General features: G+C 37.3%; 1 protein-coding gene across 1 annotated transcript in view; it reads right to left on the bottom strand.

The window, feature by feature from the left end:
- rsrc1 (arginine/serine-rich coiled-coil 1) overlaps window positions 1-17,155 on the bottom strand; it is a 78,162-nt gene that overhangs the window by 31,961 nt on the left and 29,046 nt on the right. Inside the window, exon 6 of the mRNA XM_077722166.1 lies at window positions 8,591-8,642. Within this exon, the coding sequence (XP_077578292.1) occupies window positions 8,591-8,642 (52 nt within the window). The remainder of the gene's footprint in view (window positions 1-8,590; window positions 8,643-17,155) is intronic.

Genomic DNA, 17,155 nt, shown 5'->3' on the forward strand with positions numbered 1-17,155 from the left:
TCTCTCCACGAAGAGTTCAGGACTATCGTCGGGGGCGTTATAAGATGATTTGTAAACCCTTTCTCCTATCAGATCATCTCAAAACGTGAGCGATTACACCGGTAATCATCCTCGATCCGACTCTGGCTCGGTCTGCCTTCGCCGAGATAAAAGGGCGAACGACTAGAGTTAAGAACGGATAAAATGAGACCTGAGAAAAGCAAGGAGGAAGGTGGCAGATTATAACAAACCAGGACGACCGTTTACACGCTTTTACAGATTTACTCCCGTCTCAAACATTGTTTCTTTGGGGGGAAAACGGGCCAAACAAATAGCTGACACCGCCTCATCAAAGCTCGGTAGCGGCAGCCAAGTGTAGCGTCAGAAAAAAAGCGGAGGTAGGAAGGGAAAAACGACAGAAATCCCTTTGCTAATTCCCTAAACTCTAATCCACTGGGTTTAATGGTCCACGTGTAAATGTGTGTTGGGGGATTACACGTTTATCGTCAATGTTCATCCCAAATGTGTCTATGTGTGTAGTTACAATACTGGCTGAGGGATTTAAACCCAAGTCATTCACTATCACACAAATACACATTCTGTCCAAGTGAAAATAATAACAACAGGCTTGATATTCTAGGGGAAGTCCCAATGTGGAGATGTACTCGTTTTTTCGTCAACTGGAAACGTTCTTACTGCTGGGTTAAGGTAGATGCTATCGACACAAGGTCAGAGTTCCTACCTTGCGGCGTGGGGGCTCAGTTTTAGCACATAATGGGGATTTGAAGGTTGGTCAGATTACATCTGTTACACAGCAGTAGCTTGGCTATAATCGTATCACTTGACACACATGATGTTGTCATACATACGGGGGAAAGCTGATGTGGTGCTCAGACGTTTGGTCGCCGGTCTTTTGGTCGAAGGTCAAATGGTGGCAGAGAGTTTAGTGTTGAAACCAGCTCTCAAAATTATATTTATGAAAGAGTTTAATATCTAAGAGAGAGAGTTTAATATCTAAGTACTGTTGAAAACAGTAGGTATTTAGATATTAAACTCTCTCTCATTAATATAATTTTGAGAGCTGGTTTCAACAGTATTTAGATATTAAACAGTGGTTAGATATTAAACAGTACTTAGATATTAAACAGTACTTAGATATTAAACAGTACTTGGATATTAAACAGTGCTTAGATATTAAGCAGTAGTTAGATATTAAACGGTACTTAGATATTAAACAGTGCTTAGATATAAAGCAGTACTTAGATATTAAACGGTACTTAGATATTAAGTAGTACTTAGATATTAAACAGTGCTTAGATATTAAACAGTACTTAGATATTAAACAGTACTTAGATATTAAACAGTGCTTAGATATTAAACAGTATATAGATATTAAACAGTACTTAGATATTAAACAGTGCTTAGAAATTAAGCTCTCTCTCATGGATATAATTTTTAGAGCTTCTTTCAACAGTAAAATCTGTCACCATTTGACCGGCGAACAAAAGAAACCAAAAGACCGGCGACCAAACGTCCAGTCATAACCCAAGAACTTAGCTAAGAACAAAATAAAGTTTTTGGATGGGGGAGAATAATAAGAGTTTGCTAATAGAATCATAATTAGAGTATAACATTTTAAGACACATCCAGATTAACATGTAACATTTTAACCCACTTCTCTAGAATAATGTGTCATCTTCCATGCTTATTTTGCCAATGTGTTGCAAACGGCAATGTGAAAATTCAATGAAATAATGAGCGCGGGGGGGAAATTCATTAGACGCGTATCAATCAAATCCTTCTCAAGAGCAAGATTCATGAGGATGTTCACACGCTGCATAATCATGCCTCCGTCTGCTCATCCCGTAACGGCATAAAACATTTCATCTGGGAGGAATTCTTTCAGTCTTTGGACTGGATAAACGCCCCCGCCGACCCACCCCCCCAAACCGCCCCCCCACCACCATTCCATCGTCTTGATCTTTCCGGCTCTGCGACTGCCAGAAGCCACAATCATAAAATTATTAAAATGCTGTTTGCCCGCCATTAATCAGCGGCGGCGATAAATCGTCAACGCGGGAAAAAAATGACGACACACATTAGTCAAACACCTCTCGGAAAAAAAAAAAACGCCGCAACGGGTCAATCATAAACTCATCAAAAGCGTCATTTAATTCCTCGGTTTGGACAAACGCAATTTGTTTACGAGAGCCGTGTCAGGTGTTGTGGAATGAGGAAGGGCGGCAAAATGCTTGGCGCATTCATCACAGTTTGATTACGTGAGACTCGAGGCTTGTTTATCCTAATTTCATTCATTTTCTGTCAACAAAGTAAACACAAGCGAATATACAACCATTAGGCTCGGCACAATTAAAGGCTGGCCATTAAATAGACTGATGATGAATGGGCCAATAGGAACTAAAACAAAGGGGTTTTTATTACTTCAATTGGATCTAAGTGTGTGTGTTTTGTGTGTGTGTGTTTGTTGTCAATTCTAAATAGAAAAAAACTGTACAATGTGACACACTGATGAGATCGGAAATGAAAATACAAGAATGTATGCACAAGCAAATAAATGCGCCTTTAAATTTGATTTAGATGTTGTAAAAACTTTGAATCCATCATGGATAAAGATTCTGTATTTGAAACATTTGAAGTATTTTGTTGTTTGCCAGATTTGTCTTAAAGCGATAAGGGTGTAAATGATGGCACAAAATGGGCTTGTTCCAATGCACTGATTTGACATTTTCAACCATATGTGAAGGTGTTTGGCACTGGTGTCAAAGTGGCGGTCCGGGGGCCAAATTTGGCCCACCGCATCATTTTGTGTGGTCCGTATAAGTAAATGATGAGTGCCAACTTTCTGTTTTAGGATCAAATTCAAATGAAGATTATAGATGTATATTATATTTCCTGATTTTCACCTTTTTAAATGAATCATTGCAAATTTTTCATCCATTTTTTGGGTCAAAAAGCATTTTGTAAAATTGAAATATAAATATATACAAATATTTTGGGTTTTTCCACTTTTAGTATTGAAGATAATTTTAAAAACAATTGTTTCCATTTGAAATTAAAAACAAATGATTATTATGTTTTCCCTTACAAAAATAAGTTCAAATTAACAGTTTTATATCAATAAAAAACTGAATAGTTAGAGCTTTTGATCCAGTTCTTATAGACCAACAAAAAAATTCCTTATGTAAAATCTAAAAATATATTTAAAAAAAAGCTAAAATAAACATTGTTTTAGATCTATAAAAAACTGAATATTCAGGGCTTTTAATCCAGTTCTTTTAATCCATTTATTAAAAAAATCTAAATATTATATCTAAAATAGTTCAATCGAGTTGATGTTATTGCGGCTCACGAGTCACCCCAAGTTTGACACCCTTAATTTAAGCCCTTCACCAGAATCCAAATTTAATTCAAATCAAAGACTATTAAGTGCTATAAAGTTAACCTTATTTTAGTCACCACTTATGGTAGCATAACTTCGATAGCACGAGAACGGCTCCGGGTGCTAATGGGTCTAAAATCCATTCATGTTGACACGTTAAATGAACAGATGCTCCAATGTAAAAGGACAGCTGGCAGAAAGATGTACATGTGTCCTGGATCTTGCCAAGATGTACTTTGACTGGAATCTTTAACGTCCACGCGGTGATATTTCAATCACGGCACATCAGTCTGGATAGCCCCGCCCACCATATAGTGCTGAATAAATAAAATTGCCCAGCCATATGTTGTTAACATTCTCAACTCCTTCCCTTCTCATCTCATCTCTCTCTTAGTGTCTGCTGCCCCCCCCGCTTGGTTCTCCCCAAGCGCCTGCCAGCGGTCCATGCTAATTAAATTACTTAGCAAAGTTTACTTAACAGTAAACGCTTAGCAAAATTTTTAAGGCGTTTGCAAATTTGCTTTCATTTCACTTCAGTGCCGAGGCTCTCCGTTTTCGTCTTCTCTGAAAATAATTAGCATGTGCATTTGCATCAAAATCATTTTTTTACCATATGTTGCAAAATGATGGAAAACAGTAAATTAAAAAAATAAAATAAAATATGTTTTTCTGTTATGGAAATGTCGACATGTTGAGAGACAGATGGGGGGGGGGTGATGCTACCATGTGTCTACAAACACTGACGACAAAGGGGGGGGGGGTGCAGAAATAATTCTATTTGGATTGGAAGACAGTTGTTTTAGTTTGAAATGAAGAAAAACAAAAGGTCTGTTCAGAAATATGTAAACTAGCGACAACTCTAGCTTTTAGCTGGGTGTCCAGGTAGACTAATTTGGCGGATTTGGCTTCTTAAGTGAGCAGGGACCTTCACAACATCGCTATCTCAGCAGAGCCAGGATAATTGTCAGGGACCAATACCACCCTGGTCATAACCTAGCCCTCAAATAGATTTAAGGACAGTTTTTTTCCCATAACAATCAGGATTCTGAACTCGAGTTAGCATGACACACAATAACTTTGGGGTGTGCAATAACAATGTGCAATATCTTTGAAATATGTTCAATATTTTAGAATATGTGCAAAATTTTAGAATGTGCAACATTTTGGAATCTGCAATATTTTAGAATCTGTACAATATTTTAGAAAGCTGTGCAATATTATGGAATATGTGCAATATATTAGAATTATGTGCAATATTTTAGAATTATGTGCAATATTTTAGAATCTGTGTAATACTTTGGAATGTGAGCAATATTTTATAATCTGTGCAATATTTAAGTATCTGCAATATTTTAGAATATGTGCAATATTTTAGAATATGTGCAATATTTTGGAATTTGTGCAATATTTTAGAATCTTGGAAGATGCATGACAAATACTATCATCACCTGTTGAGATATATTTTCTTTTAAATTAAGCTTTTTCGTCTGTGATGCATTTGTGGTCTAAATTCCTCGGGAAAAATTAAAAATATATAAATATATATGATTGGAAAAACTGAAATCCTAATTATTTTATAACACAATTGCAGCCACTAACAAATGTGCAGTTAGTGGAAAAACAACAGGTCATTTAGTCATAGGACTGAAATTGTATGTTGGTTTGTATATGTGGAGACTGGAGGGATGATGAGGGAGGACTGGGGGGGGGTGGCCCATGGGGGTGGGGTGCAAGAAATCCCCTTTGAGATGAAGGTCAACACCGTCTAGTGCTTACATTAGTCATGAGTGACACAAACAAGTGGTGCTGTGACCAGAGTGGCGGACAAATTAAGATGTGCAAAATGTCTAATGACTGTTATTATCCAAAGTAATCCACTGCAACATTCCACAAATAGCTGGGCTATATATGACCGAGTCAAAAAATCACCATGTGAAGGTGCTTGAAGACAAATAAAGTGATTTAAAAAAAGGGGGATATCCATTTCTTTTAAAAATGGAGGTTCTAGCATCCTAATTATGTCTAAAAAGTGGCAGAACAAAGGATGGTAGCCTCCTTAATGTGCCGCATTAGCCTTTTAGTTCCAGAGGGGGTAAGGTGACACCCCACCTCTATGTATGTGGTCTATGCACCATACATCTGTCAGGGCTGTAAGGGGGGTGGGCTGCGTGGATGGGGTCTCTGCTAAAAGAGCAAAGATTGAAAGAAAGTGCATGTTTAGGAACCCCTGTATGTATAAAAGTCATTTGAATACTGTGTAAAGAAAGAAAGTTTGTTTAAACCTTTTTAGGTAGTGCCAATATTTAGAGTTTTGTTTTAAATTGGATTAAAATAATGAGATGAAAATCCCTAAATAGTTTTTATAGATTTTATAGACTCAATGTTTAATTGAGATGTTTTTTTTCGTAGTAAGGGAAATGACTTTTATTCATTAGTTTTTGATTGAAAAAAGAAACTAAATATTTTTATCATGTTTAAAATTAAAGTGAACCACAAAAAATATTTTTATATATTAATTTTAAGATTTTACACAATTCTTTTTTAAACTAAAAACACCAAAATAAGAAAATGTTTTAAAAAATTGCAATTATTTGTTTAAGAAGGGGAAAATCTGAAAATATAATATACATCTATAATAGTAATTTGAATTTGATCCTAAAACAGAAAGTCGGCACTCATGATTTACGTTTTCGGGCCGCACAGAATGATGCAACGAGCCAAATTTGGCCCCTGGGCCACCACTTTGCCACCCATGGTGTAACTTGCCACTAAATATATTTCTGAGTAAACAATCTCAGCCAATCGAACCACCGCTGCCAACATTCCACTTGAATACATCACAATTATCTTTGCCGTGCATAACATAACGCATTCAAACCAGAAAAACAGCTTAGCGTACTAAAAGTCCCCCAAAAAACAAGCCGTCCAATTTAGAAAATGTCTCCTTAACGACTTCAGACAGGTGTCAAGCGCAGACGAAATGGCGAAGAAGTTCATTCGGAGCCCCCGCCAAGTTCAAGCCCGCGATGAGAGCTTAAGGACTGTTTGTTTTTACAGCCGTCAAAGGTTCAAACGGGGAGAGGACGGAGGTTTTGATGACCCCCCCTGACCCTCGGGCCCGCGGTGGGTGTTCTGCAAACACTCCCCATTGACACGAGGATAAGGAGAAACCCTCCGACCCTCCGCCACGGCCGCCGCTCGCGCTCATTTGAGCGGAAATGGACGGACGGCGTCTCTCAAAAGAGGCTGAAAAGACACGAGTACAATAACGGGTGGGAATCTGCCCGCTGTGTATCAATGTACTTTTCAAGGGGGGGAGCGTATTAGCGTAAGATGGCGTCGCTGGTGGGATTTAAATGAGTCACAAGGTTGCCCTTGACGGGGATTGACGTCCAATACTTTTCAAAATGGACGAGGATGCTGAAATGCGAGTATTTATAAGTATTAAGTGAACTTTTGTGGTAGTCAATGTCAATTATTGACCAAAAAAAATTACAACCATGCCTGCTTTAGAATGGCATGAATGGGTAAATACTTGCCATGATTGGCATCTCCATTTTTGATGCAAAAATTTGACAATGTCATGGAAATGAACCAATTTGGTATACATTCAATATGTTTGAATTGGAAGTTCAAAAAAACTTGAATGATTCACTTGATTAATTTTCCCCCCGAAAATATTTTAGTTGACTATTACGTTTGGCAAAAATGATTAGCAGATCTGTGGATACTTCAATAAATATAGAAAGAATACAAAAACGATATACTGTATTAAAGGACAAGGATGGGAAAAATTGATGGAGATGATCATATATATATGTGTATGTATATATATACACATATATAGTTTGTTTATAGGTAATAAGTTAATAAATAAATACATGAATAAATAAGTATATAAATGAATAAATAAATAAGCATGTTGCTGAAATATAAACATATATATGTATATATTTATTCAAGTATTTATTTACTAACTTACTTATTACCTATCTATTTACATCTACAATGTCTTTTTCTGTGTCTGTATTCTCGCCCTCTTGCTACTATGACAACAAAATCTCCAAATACGGTATTAATAAAGTTATCCAATCCAACTCAATAACAACAAATCCACGTTCGGAACACCTATACAACTAAAGCCACATAGATCATTGCAAATCACAACTATTATCCTAATAATATTCCTTCTCATAATTCCATGCCGGCCTCTCACGATAAGTAAGTTTAAAATACGAACTGACTTCTGTGTGTATTTATTTGTTCATATTCACATACGTGTATTTGATATGTAGTCCAAGAAGGAAGTGACCCATAAACATATCCATCCAACTCTTTCATAGAGAGCCAGTGATGCCCTCCTCCTCATAATCCACATACACTGTCACTCTATAACACACACATACACACACACGTTTTAAAGCCCCCAGCGAGCGCTAAGCAGGCCAGCGGGCCAGCCGAGGGGGCTCATTACAGGTCCGCCGAGCCCCCCAACACAAAGGCCTTATCCGCTTTAGCCACGGGATGATCTGCTCTCTACTGACTAGAGAGAGTCCATAGACGGACAAAAGGCAAGGGGGGTTTTGCGGGAGGGGGTCGTCGGAGAGAATCGAGGGAGCCGCGGGCTTCAAGGATGTCAGGAGACCCCGGGAGAGAAAGCCTGGCGGCCGCTCACAGAGGAGCTCCGAAGAGGAGGAGGCGGCTTAAGCTCCGTGGCTACGTCAGGACATTAACATTCACACAACCTCCCAACATCTGCTGCCTCCCTAAACTACTCCCCTACCCTACCCCCCAAACTTGCTCCCTCGTCTGTTGCTGTCCAAGATGGGGGGCGGGGGACAAAGACGGCAAGGCCAGGAAAGCACTCACCAAGTTACTTAACCATCTTTAATTGACTGGTGGTGCTTTTATGTATACAAGTGCAAATGACCTGGACCAAGATGGCTACTTAAAACTTTTATAATGTACTCCTTACTTCTCTATGTAACCACTTATTCAATGTTGACAACCACTTATTTATTATGTTGACTACTTATTTATTGATTATATTTGTGTTGATGACCACTTATTTATTATTTTGACTACTTATTCATTGATTATATATGTATTGGCTACTTATTTCTTGATCATTTTTTTATAATGTTTCAATCATACCACAGTGGTGCATTCAATGCCTGTTTTAAGGGGAAAAATACGAAATTTTGGTCTTACCGGCTGCCTGTAGAACCAACTGCATTCGAACTTTTGCCTGCTCTGCTGGTGTCTGTAAAGAGAGAAGGAAGTATTTGTTGAATCCATTTTTTTTTTTATCCATCAAGTACATCATCAATTCAATTTTTGTTAAGATGTTGTCTAATGGGACAGAATTTTAGAAGGGGGAATGCAGCAAAGTTGAAGGCAAAATCTTGTAGTAGCTATATTTCCATTCTTTTTCTTAAAAAAAGACAGATTTCACAAATTTTGGCAAAATGCAGTCGTGATTTGAGCTTGTTTTTATTGATGGGCCTCATAACTTATAGCAAAAAACATTTTCTTTGGGTGGAGATAAAGTGATAATGCCACTGAGAATGTCAGTTCCCGAGAAATATCAATCTGAAATACAAAATATATCTAATTTCATATCAGAACCTTTGAAAACATCCTCAAAAATCCCTAAAAAAACACATTTGAGTGTTCTTCATTCCCCCAAAAAATATTTAGACTTTTTGGGGTCCTCTGTGCCTCTGTTTGTGCCTTTAACTTGTCCGTTAATATATCTCCGATTATATTTAAAAATCTTAATTGTCCAGTAAGAATGATGGTGAAGATGATGAGCAGAGCCATTAAAAAAATGAGAAAAAAATCATGTGTTTGGAAACATTCCTCCCGCGTTATAAAAGCGTGTAGGATTAGAACCAAATTAAATGCTAATGGGGACGGGATCTGAAACTGCTGCCTGAGAGCATCATTTAGACTGCCGGGGTGTCGTTGACAGGAAACGAGACCCCCCTACCCGGCACCCCCGGCGACCCACCTACTCACCCAAAACGAAAAAAAAGAAGAAAATCTGATTTATCAAACTGTAAACTTGTCACTTTGTAAAAACGTCACTTTCCAGTGGCAGGGAAATATAATGACCCGCTTTAATGCAGCACACTTAATGCGGGTGTGTGTGTGGGGTTTTATCCCGAGCCTAGCAGGTGACATTGCGCATCACGCTCCACGTTGACGGGCGCCGCTCGACAGCTGAAATTACCGATGGCTATTATGCCTGTGAAAAAAAAATAAGGGATGGTTTGAATTGCTCAACGGCGCCCATGCGAACATCTCCACGCGTTTGATGGGACAATTCAATTTATTTTCTGGAGGACTTTCTATTTTTAAAACAAACATCTTTGCTGTTGAAATAAGATGCATCCTCCACATGGGGAAAAAATAAAGGGTACATTTAAAGGTCAAATATTGTATATGGTTCATTTTTTTCATGCTATTCTCTATTTTAAAGTATTTTTACGACTATAAGGCGCACTTAAGTCTTAATTTTCTCCAAAATAGACAGTGCGCCTTATAATCCAGTGCGCCTTATATATATGGAAAAAAAATAAAATATGTCATTCATTAAGGGTGCGCCTTATAATGCATGCGCCTTATAGTTGTGAAAATACGGTACATTAGATTAGACTTGCCGTTTTTATTAGAAAAGAGCGTATTAGGTGGAGTTATTGCAGGAAAAAAGTCCTTATATTTTACATCATTAATATTAGTATTGGTCTCAGTCAACAAAGGGTGAATTGATATAACTGGGTTTTCTTAATAGTTGAATTTGTTGTTGTTTTTCTTGTTTTTTTCCTAAAATTATATCATTTTAAGATCACATCAACTCAATTTTAAGTATCAAGTCTCCTATATACTTTGACTTACAGTCTTAATATAGAAAAATCAAATCAAATGCATTTCATATCATCAAAATCTACATTTTTTTTTGCACAAACGAGCATATTCCACAAAAATACTTCAAAATTCAATGCAATAATCACACTGTGTTAATTCCGAACTAGTTAATAACCTCAATATTGGAAGCAATATCTTTCCATTGTTGGTTTACTAGCTTAAAGTAGAAAATGTTGGAAATCTAGACATATTTCTTGTACAAAAACTGCAGTTAGACGTACTGAAAAGTCTGAGAAGGCGAAAAAGACGTGGCATATTTTCCCTTTTGAATTGACATGTGCATGGCCTCTTCCTCTGTGTGTAATTCATTAGTAAACAATAAAGAGGCGTTAATTGCCCTCCCCGGAGACATCTGTCGGAGCCAGAGAGAAAGAGTGAATAAGAGAGGCTGCTGAAGTAGCATCCTGCTCAATTAGAGCACAAACAAACACAAAAAAATGCCTTCTGTGTGTGTGTGTGTGTGTGTGTGTGTGTGTGTGTGTGTAGGTTGAAATAGAACACACGCCTTTAGCTTATTAAAGTCAAAAAAAGATCAACAGAAGCTGCTAGAAATTGAAAAGCAAACTTTTCAAACAATGCACATTGTATAACATGGCTTATGTGTGTATTGTACTATGTAATATATAGGCAATGTAGAAAAAGTATGTTAAGCTTCCAGCGAAAAGAGATAACGGGCTAATGATGATAAGTTTACTGTGAACAAAAATGGCTGCGGAGTCCAGTTTAGGTTTACAGGATATTGTTCTTAGTTCAATATATGACCATTTAAAAATTAAAAATAACATACTTATTTGGTTATTAGTTCTTAAGAACTTAAAAATCGTATAGTTTATTTTGTATTTATTGTTCAAATTGTGCATGAAGTGGTTGGCACATTGGTCTCGAAGTTCTGGGGTCAATAGTTTGATCCCACGTGTGGAGTTTGTGTGGGTTTTATCCGGCTATACTAGTTTCCCAACCCAAAAAATACACGGTATGCTAGTTAAATACTCTAAATTGCCCCTAACTATGATTAGTTGTCCTTTGTTTACTTGTCCCTTGCGATTGGATGACCACTGATTTTATCCAGAGTCAGCTAGAATAGGATCCAGCACCCCCTGCGAGCCTTGTGAGGAGAAGTGGTTGAGAAGATGAATTGTGTGTTAAGTTACGAGGGCTAAAAGTGAACTGTAGTTTAATATGGTTTATTTAGTAGTTATTTTAGGTTCAATGCTAGTCATAGTGAATTTGATCATAAATCAAACCTTACTCAATTGAATAAAATCATTAAAAATGGGTAGCCACACAAAAAAATGGGATTTGTACTCAACTATTTGGCTTGGAACAGGTAATACATGAAGTTAAGGAAAAATGGAAAATGTAACATTTGATGACTGTCCCTAAGAAGTTAACATTCGTTTGTAGGGTAAGAGATGCTACATTTTTGTTTGTTTGTTTTTTTAGCTTTCGGAGGCCATTTTTTTTCCATTTCCAGCTTTGCTTCTCTGCGCCGTCTCTCCTACTTGCCGACCCAGCATGCCTCACTCTACCCGGTCAGCCTCGGGCCTAATAATAACAATAATGGCCTCTCAGAGCAGCTTTCCATTATAAATAGATGTTTCCTTCAAGCCTCGTTATGCACAACGTAGCATTGTTTTTTTTTCTTCTTTACCTAGCTGACCGTCCAGCCGGCTCAGGCTTATTTATTTGCCTAATGGCTTGTGTTTATTTTTGACTAATGGGACAGACGCCGGGCACTTAGACTTGACAAAGCATGTCCGTCAACACGGCGGCGAGGTCGGCCAGCGCGGCTTGCTTGAGCGGACTTCCTCCTCCCTCGTGCCGGTCGCGCATAAATAATTGAAAAGGAGCTCGAGTGGTATTAACGTTTTAAAGCGGGATGTTTGAATGAGGGAGCGATGTCGGACGTTTAAGGGAATGGAAACGACCTTGTTGTTTTTTGGAATTGTTGTAGACTGTCAAATAGGAGAGAGCATGCTTAAAGGCTTAATTTAAAAAAAAATGGCGGTCAATCACAGGTTTTTGATCCTCCAATTTTACCAGAAATGCCAAACAAGTACCTGTACATGATAGTAGGGTGTCAAACCTATGGCCCGGGGGTAGGATTCAGCCCACCACGCCCTTTTTTACGGTCCGCCAAAGGTAATCGTGTGCTTCAGATATAATTTTAAAATAATGACTCAAAATCAATGTGAATACAATTTGGGTAGTCCCAGATAAAATATCCAGATGTACAGAAATCAAGAGAGTAATGACAAATTCCTTCTTTTTTAACATATTAGCAATAAAAATAAATTTAAAAAAAATCTACAAAATATGAAAACTATATTTAAAGTGATAGAAAAGATTATTTGAGTTGTTTTTGTTCAAATTCAGAAAGTGTTTATCAATTGGATCTTATTCTTGTTAAAAATATATTTATATATACAATTTATTTTTAATAATATGAAATTATTTGAGGGAATATTTGCTATCAAAACATATTATTATTAAAGGATTCAGTTTTAGGTCAAATATTTCTCAGAAAAAAATACATTTTGGAGTATTTTGACCTTGATCATCAACAAGAGTTGTTGATTAGTATCAGGCCAAAATGGCTGCCATTACGATATGCCCTGTAACAAACCAGTTAAACACCCAAAACATTTTTTTTGTGGGTGTGTCCCATATTTGTCAATTTTATTGACCAAAAATAATGTACCGCAACCCCAAAAAGCTCCCTACAACTTCTTACTCAATAGTTATCTCATTATATCCCATAATATACCATCTTTCTCCGCCCGACCTCCATCCCAAAGAGAACAACCCCCCCAAAAAATGTGAGAAAATGTAATATTTCTGTTTTTAATATCAAGGTCTATAAGATCAGGGCAGAGATGGGTTCCACGGCAATATGTTTATTTAGATATTTTATATGAGGGGGGGTGTCGGTAGAGGGGGTCCGGCTATCGGCGTGTCTACAGAGTATATGAAAAATAATGTTGTGTATGGCTATACTTTTATATATATTGTCAATATGGCATGGGGGCGCTTTTTTTTTTTTTTTTTTACAATGTGCCATACTTCAGGCCGGGGCTAACAACATTTTATGGCCCGATGGTAGTTCATCTTCATGTCTGGGGCAGGCAGAAGCGCTGCATAATAATGTCGTTTCAAGCCCCCAAATGCTATTTGGCGGGCGGGGGCTCATTTCTCAAACTTCACCGCTTTTACAATTTCCTCAAACTTTTATTTCCGTCATTATGACCAACAAGATTTCATTACGTATTTAGAATGTAAACAAGCCACAGCCATGACACCTAAACCCCTATCTCCAAAGCCCCGCCTCTCTCCTTCCCCCTGCCAGATTGGGGAAAAAAAACAGCAAAAAAATGGCGACACTTTACGCAAAAAAGTACGAATACACACTTGTAAAGTACTCGGAACAAGATACGACTTAAAAATGTGTGTGTAGGCTCTCCACAAAGATGGAGGTGTGGGTGCGCGGGGGGTGACGGCGACAGGGTGGGGGTGGTGGGGTGCAGTTTACGCTCGACTCGCATAAATCATGTAGAAGAAAAATGAGCAAATCTGCGAGCTAACTCATCTCCTCTCCATCCGGAGAAAATGAAATTCACGGGAATAGCTATCAAAACTGCAATCATCCAGAGATAATATCTTCTTTGGTCTATCTGCACTTTCCGATTTAATTTCCTCCATGCCCTTGACATCCAGCGATAGCATTAAGATGAAGCACGTAACGTACAGTAAGGGAGTAGTTCTTTTCTACCATGCTTGATATATGACATTGACGTGGTACGACGCCGTGGGGTCGTTTTTGGGGGGAATGGTTCTTTTGTTTGGGGTGGGGGGTGGGGGTGGGGGGAAATTGACACAGGTTGATGGAGATGAGGCAGCTGTCAGGGGGGGGGGCGACGCAAAGAACATACTCGTCTTGCGTGGTCATTGAAATGACTCCATTATTTAATCGCTACCTACACATGAGAAACCCTAAGGCAAGGGTTCAGACTTTTAGGTTGGTTCGCGAGCCGCATTAATGTCAACTTGTAGGCCGGAGCATTTTAGATATAATATTTAGATTTGTTTTTAATAAATGGATTAAAAGAACTGGATTAAGATCCCTGAATATTCAGTTTTTTATAGATCTAAAACAATGTTTATTTTAGCTATTTTTTAATATATTTTTAGATTTGACCAAATATTTTTTGAGCTAAAAAACCCCAAAAATGAGTAGAAAATGACAGTTATTGATTTAAAAGTGGAAAAATCAGGAAATTTAATATACTCTGTCTATACTAAATTAATTTGATACTAAAACAGAAAGTCAGCACTCATGATTGACTTTCCCGAGCCACACAAAATGATGCGACGACCCACATTTGGCCCCCTGGCCACCACTTTGACACCAGTCCCCTAAACCCTCAATACTTTGCTTCAAATATTACAAAATCCTCAACATATTTCCATGTTTACGTGGAACAATGTTGTCTACCCAATGACTTGCCCATTTTCTCTCTTAGATCAATCTTTTCTTTATCCTCTGAAAAGATAAAGAAAAAACGCTATAACGATTCTCAACCAAACTTGCCCTCAGGATCACCCCAACCGGGTTGCCAGGTCAGATATCATCACATAGTCCGAGGCATTTCCAGCTGTCTGTAGTTATCTGTCATTAAGCCAACCGGGCTACCATTGGTGGTCAACTTTTCAACTCGCCAAGGGACGCCATCAAGTAGTGCTCAGTTAGGACATGCTCCAGCACCCCCACACAAGAAAATGCGAACATTACTACATCCGCCAATCCCTACTGAGACTGATTTACTTATTATGAAAGCCTTCATACGAACAATAAAATTTTATAGGCACAAAACAAACATTTGGAGTCTCAGAACCTCTTTTTTAAGGACCTTTTCTTAATATGAAGCCATTATTAGAAGAAAGGCTTGAATAGAACGGATTGATGAATAACAGAGGCCCCGGTTTTATTCCAACAGTTTCAAGAGCGCCATCTAAAAGAATAATATGTCTCAGACTGAGTCGGTTTGACGTGCTCATCTGGAGAGCAGTACATCAATACACACAGTCATAAATGCCTGTTTGGAAATCTGCTGGGATGTTTATGAGAGCGACTGAGAGGGAACAACATTTTCAACACTTCTACAAGTCTTCCTCAAGGGGGCGGCGGGGAGGGGAGGTGGGGGGGGAAATATGTATTCCATTATTTACTGTTCCCGATCTGGAGTCCTAATCAAGAGTACCGAGTTAGTTCCCCAGGCAGGCAAGCTCCGGGGGTGCAATCTCCCGATAAGCATAAACATACCCATAAATTCAAACAAGGTGGCGGGTTCCCGGAGACATTTTGCGCGGAAAAATATACGACAATAAAGGAACGAATGTGTGCTTTTATCGCTGTGTGTGTAATGCTTAAATAAAATGTTAAAAATATACTCTAGTGGGGGGAACTAAACGGCTGGGAGGAAGAAGGGATGACTTGCATGTAGATTTTGTTTAAAAAAATACGTTTGTTAAAGATCAAATTAGAGTTAGAGACTAAAATGTACAAAATAATAAGATATTTGGCGAATAAACGTGCCTTGGATAAGTGTAACATAACAAGAGAAAAGCCAATTTTGCTATTGTATTATGTATAGTATTTTTTTAAATAATTTTGTTAAAGATTAAATTAGACTTGACTAAAATGTAGAAAATAATAAGATATTTATCGGAGAAATGAAAATATTTTACTTTTTTTTGAGATGGGGTACAAACGTGCTTTGGATGAGTGTAACATAACAAGACGGATGCTGATTTCCCTATTGGATTATGTATTGTTTTTTTTTTCTTTAATATATTTGTTAAAGATGAAAGACTAAAATATACAAAATAATACGATATTTAGCGGAGGAATGAAAATATTTCCTCGACAAGCACTATTTTGGTAACAATGGCGTATAAACGTGAATTGGATGAGTGTAACATAACAAAACGAATGTGAATTTCCCTATTGTATTATATATCATTTTTTTTGTAAATACATTTGTTAAAGATCAAATTAGACTTGACAAAAATATACAAAATATTAAGATATTTATCGGAGGAATGAAAATATTTCCTTAACAAGCACTTTTTTGGTGATGATGGCGATAAACATGCATTGAATGAGTATAACATAACAAGACAAATGCCAATTTCCCTATTGTATTAGTTATTGATTATTTACTTGTCTGATTGTTTATTGTTGTTATTAGTGCACTTTGTGGTCAAGCTTGAAATCTCATTATACCTGTATACTACTTTTCAGTAACTGCATCCAAGTCTGTTTGTTTTTAAATGGTATACAAGTGGCTTTATTATACTCATTTAAGATGAGTGCATCTTATGCTATCGCTATAGGTTCACTTACACAGTATACACAAAGTGATTAATAATGTTAATGCAAGTAACTCTCACTGTGAATTATTAATGTTACTTGTTCTGGAGCTTTGCATTATTGCAGCCATCTTTTTTTTTACCTATACATTCCAATCTACCTCTTCAGATCTTAAACTAATTTCCCTTCTGCTTTGACTGTCTAACAACCAAGGAAGGGTGTCAAACTGTTGGTTTGCGGGCCGCATTAACCATTTTAGATATAATATTTAGATTTTTTATATATAAATGGATTAAAAGAACTGGATTAAAAGCCCTGAATATTCATTTTTTTTATAGATCTAAAAAATAAATGTTAATTTTAGCTATTTTTATATATTTTTAGATTTTACCAAATGATTTTTGAACTAAAAAGACAGAAAAAATGACTAAAAAATGACAATTATTGATTTAAAAGGGCGAAAATTAAGAAATTTA

The sequence above is a fragment of the Stigmatopora nigra genome, chromosome 8 (genome assembly GCF_051989575.1).
Source record: "Stigmatopora nigra isolate UIUO_SnigA chromosome 8, RoL_Snig_1.1, whole genome shotgun sequence".
NCBI classification, from domain to species: domain Eukaryota; kingdom Metazoa; phylum Chordata; class Actinopteri; order Syngnathiformes; family Syngnathidae; genus Stigmatopora; species Stigmatopora nigra.